The 7353-nt window shown below is 40.5% G+C and overlaps 1 protein-coding gene across 1 annotated transcript; it reads right to left on the bottom strand.

The window, feature by feature from the left end:
• Positions 1–5697: 5697 nt before the first annotated feature.
• LOC145780256 (uncharacterized) lies at positions 5698–6924 on the bottom strand. Its single transcript, XM_082591960.1, has one exon. It carries the CDS (start codon positions 6922–6924, stop codon positions 5698–5700), a length of 1227 nt encoding a protein of 408 aa, XP_082448086.1.
• Positions 6925–7353: the final 429 nt, after the last annotated feature.

Here is a 7353-nt window from a genome sequence, read left to right on the forward strand (position 1 = left end):
TAAAAAGGCCAACCTGGCAACCCTGATAATAATGACCAACACACTAACACAGTCAACACTCTGTAGAATGTGTAGACACTTTTATTATAACACATATGCATGGTTTGTACATCATACACACCTTTAAGATTAACCAATGACCCCAAATATGAATATTCTGATACTTTGAGGTCATTGACCTCTCAAGGTCATCAGAGGTCAAATCTGACTTACCTCCCGATCTTAAAATGACCCTTATGGTAAGTACTAACACTGGTGAAAATTTCATGCTTTAGTCATAATTTGCACAATTCTTGTGATTATGAGAGGTTATCAACTGTAATTGCAGTTATTGTGAAGAAGGAAGCGCTCTTCCTGGGCCCAGTGATGGGCATTATCGGCGATAATTTACCGGCGATAATTATCGGCGATAAATTTTTATCGCTTATCGTTATCGCTCAATTATTTTTTCAGTTATCGTTTATCGTTATCGCCAAAGGCAATATTTGATTATAGCTGATAAATTTTATTTCGGATCAACACACAAGTGGAAAGACCATGAAAAGTAGCCTAATAATTTTACTAGCCACCTAGTTAATGAAACTAAAATTCAAACCAGTTCTTCTTCAGTGCCTGAAGTGTGTGTGCACAGATCGTTGTCAGGGGAGGGGACACGCCCCTCTGCAGCGACGGCCCTGACAACACAATAATTTTTAGAGCTGCAAATTGCAATGCAATGAAATGCATGCAACAATTCAAAGTAACACAACATCACTGAAACAAGTCATTGCGGAATATGATATTGCTTGAAGCATTAAACATGCAAACTGACATCACATTTTTTGCATCTTGTAGTAAGTCAGTTTTTCCATGACAATAGGCGCATCGAGTTGTGTGGTAAAATTATGCTAAATCAGGCCCGTAGTTTCCGGGAGGGGGCTTGGGGGGGCAATGCCCCCCAAGCTCAAAGCTTTTGGTCATTTCCTTGTAGAAACATAGGGGAAGGTCGGGTTAGTTGAGCCACTTTTTGCATTTTTGCAATTTTTTTATATGAGTTGCTTTTATTTCTTCATTCACAGTGCTTTACATCCTACGTATAACTTATTAAACAATATCTGTAGGAAGTATAAGCCTTATCGAACGACGACAACCGGGTCCACAGGTGTTTAAAAACTAATAGTCAAATGGCTCAACTAACACCACGGTGAGGGTTAGTTGAGCCGCATTTATTATTTTTGAAAACACAAATTTAACCATGTTTCTTTGCTAAGCCTTTATAGTTGCTATTTAAAGTAATAATATCAATGTATGAAAACAGGTTAACACTTGTTTCAAGAGTCGCTCGCAACTCAATGTACACATCAAATAATGAAGGTATTGCTACGGCATCCAAATAACACCATTTCATTAAAGCTTGACCAAGTTTATGTGCCTTTGTTGAATTTTATGTAGTTCAAAGAGATTTATTGGACCGTAAACAGACTTATCCAACGGCTGCAATCTATGTAAGGTGTGTGGTGGTTTCGTAAGCATTATAACGCCCTTTTTACACTGGCTCAACTAACACCGAAGGCAGTGGCTCAACTAACACCTCAACTATACCACCATGAAAATGTTAAAACCACAGCAAAACTTCATGGCCCACTACGCCGCTTTTTATTCAGAACGTAGCTTGTTTGGTAAGCTACCAAACAAATTGAATGAAACTGTCTCAATAACTAAGTATAAAAAATATTATTGGACATACCTATACTTTCAAAATCTACTTTCCAAGGTCAAAACACAACTTTTTAACTTCAGCACCACATATAACATCAATTGTCAACTCAAACCAGACTGGAGACCACGCGATGAGAAACTTTAAGATCACGTGATAATAAAATGTGGTTACCTCACTACATTTAAGAATTAAAAGGGGTGAATCAACTAACCCAGTGGCTCAACTAACCCGACCTTCCCTAAGCATTTTAAAACGTTAGTCTGACAATCTGCTGCGTTTGGGACGCATAATGTCCTTTCCAAGCGAAAACATGCGTTCCACAGCCGCGCTGGATGGTATTGGTGTGTTGTATTTCAAAAACATGCCTTGAAAACGTTTACTCTGAAAGGTATCACTATTCTAAGCGTGCTGTGATGGTTTAGCACATATAGCCTAAATCTTTTAGTGAGGTCCACTGCACCAACATCGCTTTTTTCAGGGGCACAGAGCTCTTGAAATAAAGTATCTTCAACCTCCGTGATGACATTCATTAATTTTTCGCTTTCTTTCTCTGATCCCTTGTGCTCGATACTGATCCCTCGTGCTCTTTGTTTCAAAGTTCTAAAAATCCACATTTTCAACTGCTTAGAATTTTTATTTTTTGTCCTGAAAACACCAGAAATGGCATTTTAGAGCATATAAAAGTGCAAAATTTTCTGGGGGGGCATTCCCCCAGACCCCCCTAGAAGGCTCGCGCCTTCGGCGCTTTTCCGTTCCTGTCACTTTATGACGTCATATTAAACATCACCATTTACAGCAACCCCATGGCCAAAAGTCACGAGCCGCCAACTGGTGCATAGCCTTTTACTTCGCAACAGCTTTTGAGCCCCCCCAAGCTAAAATGCATAACTACGGGCCTGTGCTAAATACAGTATAACCTTTCTCATTTACCTATGCGACATAACCTACCTCAATCAATTATTTTTATTCCCATTAATACAGTGCCTATATTGTAATTATTATCTCAACAACTCAGCGTTCTGCCATTGCTTTAATGATAGTGTTCACAAAGAAAACAAAAAAAAGTTATCAGAAATTATCAGTAAATTACGATAATTATGTTTATTGTTCTGAAACAAACACGACTAATTTGACAAGCTTGATGGATTTCACAGTATGCACATTTTTACTACCAATAACGCTTAAGATTACTGATAAATTTTCAAGCATTTTGCGTTTTTTGGAATTTTTTCAATTATTGCTGACTTTGCTGTAAACAGCCCTTTTTGCCTACTGCACGTAAGCGGCAGTGTAACTCAATTGATAAAAGCATCCAACTGGTATCTGAAGGTAAAATTCTAGCCTAAGCACGGCGGTTACCTCAGTGGTTTGATTCTGGATCAAGAGGTTGAAGATTCGATACCTGAGATGAAACATTTAATAACCAATTGAGGCTTTTATTCACTGAAATATAGAAATACAAAACAATAAGAACTAAAGACAAACTGATAGCAATAAGTAACGTAGTAGGCATACAACACAAACTTCTACTGTGACATATAGTTTCAAACACAAGACTGCGACGCTCTGGCAAAGCAGGTGAAAGGAAAGAATGCTTGTGGTGCCAGAGGCATCGCTCTTCTTAATCAAGCAGCAGATGGCATAACTACCAAACACAAATTGCAGATGTTGTCAAGACGTAAATACCACAATCTTCCCTCCTTCATCTTCGGAACACCATCTTCGAATAATACAATAACAAATTGACAAAACGATATAATAACAAACAGATACATTTCATACATGATAAATAAATGCATTACCTACAGGCACCTCAAACATCGTATATATTGTGACCATATCTTTCAGGTGGTCTAGTTACTCTAGAAGAACGTCTCGGGTGCGTAGAAATGGTTAAGGGAGATTTAGTCATTTTATGATTAGATTCCGAAGAAGTATGAGCATCTGCATCAATATCTGGTGTAAGATTTTGCTGTGTACCTGCAGTTTCTGGTGAAGGGTTTTGTTGTGTACATGGAGGTTCTGATGTAAGATTTTGTTGTGTGAGTGAAGTTTGAGAGGGAGATTCAGAAGGAGTAGAAATCATGTTATCATTGTTTGATCCTTTTCTAGGTGTTGGGGCAAGATCGTTGGTTGAGACGGAAGATTCCCGACCATTGGGAAATCGCACATGGGCAAAACTCGGGTTTGCGACCAATAGCTCGACCTCTTCCACAAGCGGATCGCTTTTATTTCGGACAAAACGTCGGAGTAGGACTGGTCCTGGCTGGATAAGCCAACTAGGAAGAAATTGACCGAACATACTTCGACGACTAAACCCCAGAAATCGTTCGTGGGGAGTGATGTTGGTTGCAGTGCATAAGAGAGATCGTACTGCGTGCAGAGCTTCGGGTAGAACTGCCTCCCAGCAGCTCTCAGGCTGTTCATACGTTCTTAACAAGAGTTTGACAGTTCTCCAAACAGTTTGGTTAATTCTTTCACATTGAGAGTTGCCGGTAGGGTGGTATGGTGTACTCCGACTACTCGCAATTCCTCTGTCTGAAAGATATTGCTTGAGATCTTGAGACATGAATGAAGAGCCTCGGTCGCTGTGGATATACAATGGATGACCAAATAAAGAAAAGAGTTGACCAAGGCATCGAATAACAGTGGGCGAAGTCATGTCTTTACATGCAAACGCGAAAGGATAGCGACTATTCATCAACAACAATCAACATATACTTATTCCTGCCATCGAGGGGTCCTTTAAAGTCAATGCTAAGTCTTTCCCATGGTCTCATCGATTTAATCAACAATTCGGCTGGTTTACGATAAAATCGAGGTTTTAATTCAGCGCAGACTTTGCAGTGCAAACAAACATATTTGACATCTTCCATAGAAAAAGGCAGATTTTTAGTGCGAATGAAATGGGACAAACGTGTAATGCCAGGGTGCCCAAGTTTTTCATGGATTTTGGTAAGATCGGGCGAGTTAGAAGATAGTGTACACGCTCTGGATAACGCATCTGGAACTAGATTGCTTTTACCGGGTCGATGCAAGATGTCGTAATCGAAATTTCCCAATTCGGCACGCCAGAGCTGGATTTTGTTGTTTTTAATTTTACCTAGTCGTTTTGGGTCAAACATGAAGGAAACGGCCCTTTGATCTGTCAGAAGTGTAAACTTGCGGCCATGTAATAAATGGCTCCACTTTCTATCCGCATCCATGATAGCCGAAGCTTCTTTTTCTACAGTTGAATAGTTTGCTTCGCAACGAGAGAATGTTCTAGAGTGAAAGGCAACAGGTTGCCCTCCCTGATTTAAAGTGGCAGCTAAGGTATGCTCCGAAGCGTCGCACTCCACTACAAATGAAATTCCTTCTTTGACACTGGTGAGGCAAGCAGATGCAAGACCCTCACGTAAAGTTTCGAAGCTTTTAATAGCGTCAGAGGGTAGAGGAAAAGAAGATGATAGATTGGATTGTATTAAAGGTCTAACCTTTTCAGAGAAATCAGGTACCCATTTGGCATAGTAAGAAAACATTCCCAAAACCCGTTGTAATTCTGGTTTAGATTTCGGCAAGGTAAGTTCGAGCAAGGGTTTAAGGCGTTCGGGGTCAGGTTTGATTTTACGGTGTGAAAGTCTATAACCCAGTAAGTCAATCTCATTACGAGCAAAAACACATTTCGATTCATTAAAAGTTAAGCCCTCGGCTTTAGCTGCAGCAAACAAGGCGTTTAATTTCGCGTCATGATCTGCTCGATCATTGCCACACACAGTTATATTATCAAGATAGGCATAGGTGTCAGTCAAATTATGCTTTTCGATCAGTTTGTCAACAATTCGTTGAAAAAACGACACACCGTTAGTAACACCAAATGGTAAACGCATGAATTGAAATAATTTTCCTTCGGCTTCAAAAGCCGTAAATGGGCGGTCAGCAGGACAAAGCGAAATTTGATAATAAGCGGATTTTAAATCTAAAGTGCTAAACACAGATCCTTCTGCGATTTTCGCAATTTAATCACTTATTTTAGGAAGCGGATAAGCATCAAGTAACGTAAATCTATTTATAGTTTGCGAATAGTCAACAACCATTCTTGGTTTATGTCGTCCATCTCTTGCAACCAGCACTTGCGCTCGCCAAGGTGAATAAGAAGGTTCGATAATTTTCTCGGACAAAAGTTTGCTTACCTCCTCCCGGATGAATTTACGAGCTTCTTGATTGAAATTCCGAGACTTAGTAGCGATGGGCTTGGAGTTAGGTTCCAAACTTTGGAATAAACGAGGAGATTCCATGGTTGAGGCAGATACTCCGCAGTAAGAGTCTCCGATCACTAACTTTCTTTGTGATCCATCAAGCTTGAACACAACTTCTTCATGCTGGTTTAGAAAACCTTGGCCTAGTATGATGTCGGCACAAAGTTTTGGTACTACTCCAAAGACGACGTTGGCATACTTTCTCTCTTGAAGTTTGACGTCAGTACACACTTTCCCCAGCACTTGTGCAGTGAGTTGGTCCGAAGCCATTGAAACTTTAGATGGCTTGCCTTGAGGTTGCAGTTTAATAAATTTTGCAGCTTTGGCACTCATGAAGTTGTCGGATGCACCTGTGTCCAGCAAGCAATCGAAATCCACCCCTTTAATTTGTGTACGTAGTGTGGTTTTGTTTAAGCATTCTGGGACTGTACCAAGAACAGAATACAAGTGAGATTTTTCAGCATCATCATGGGCTGTGTTGTCATCGTCAAGTGGGGACTTCTGGCTTGCAAGTGGTATTGCAGCTGCTTTCCGAAGGTTGTTTTGGCAAACACGTTGAAAATGACCGATCTTGCCACAAGCATTGCAAAGCTTGTCTTTCGCTGGACAGAAGTATCTGCCACCGGTATGGAGATTACCTCTACAAAAAAAACACTTGCGCTTTGTGCATCGGTTAGAAACTGTAGGTTTCATTGTTGCCGTTTTCACATCGCTGCTGGATTGCTTAGAAATGGATGAAGCACGCTGGGGTGAATTTGTTAAATAAGAATTTGAGTGTTTTTTGGCTTGGTCCAGCATTTGAGCTTTTCTAATGGCAGTTGGTAAATCCAATTTTTGCTCTTCAAGTAATCTCTGTCGAATTGTATTGGAGTTGATGCCATTAATAAAAGCGTCTCTTGTAATTTCGTCTTTGTAGGTCTCGGCGTCTACGTTTTCAAATTCGCATTCTCTTGCTAGCTGACGTAATGCGTGAATGTATTCATCCATAGACTTCTAAATAGTAGCACCTGGACTGGAAACTCACTGGACAACATGAGGCCAAACAGTTGGTACAACAGTTGGCCAACAGTGGGCCAACAGGGTTAGTTACTTGGCTGTTGGCCCACTGTTGGCCAACTGTTGTACCAACTGTTTGGCCTCATGTCGTCCAGTGAGTTTCCAGTCCAGATGCTACTATTTAGAAGTCCATGATTCATCGATGGTCTCTTCAGGATTTTGAACTCTGGTCATTAATAAATGTCTAGCAAACACAACATTTTTCTTTTTATGATAAGCATTGTCGAGCGCTGTCCTTGCTGCGGCGTAGGTCCCTGCATCTGCGATGAAAGCGTAGGTTCTGTGTGAGAGTGAGTTTGCTAGGAACCCCAGCTTGTCGATGTTTTCTTGATTTCCTTCGTTTCTTTCAACCGCAGTTAG

Source organism: Aplidium turbinatum, chromosome 11 (assembly GCF_918807975.1).
Source record: "Aplidium turbinatum chromosome 11, kaAplTurb1.1, whole genome shotgun sequence".
Lineage (NCBI taxonomy): Eukaryota > Metazoa > Chordata > Ascidiacea > Aplousobranchia > Polyclinidae > Aplidium > Aplidium turbinatum.

What these genes read in the sequence shown, in the direction of transcription:
- LOC145780256 (XM_082591960.1), bottom strand. Translation starts at nt 6,924, where the DNA reads ATGGATGAATACATTCACGCATTACGTCAGCTAGCAAGAGAATGCGAA.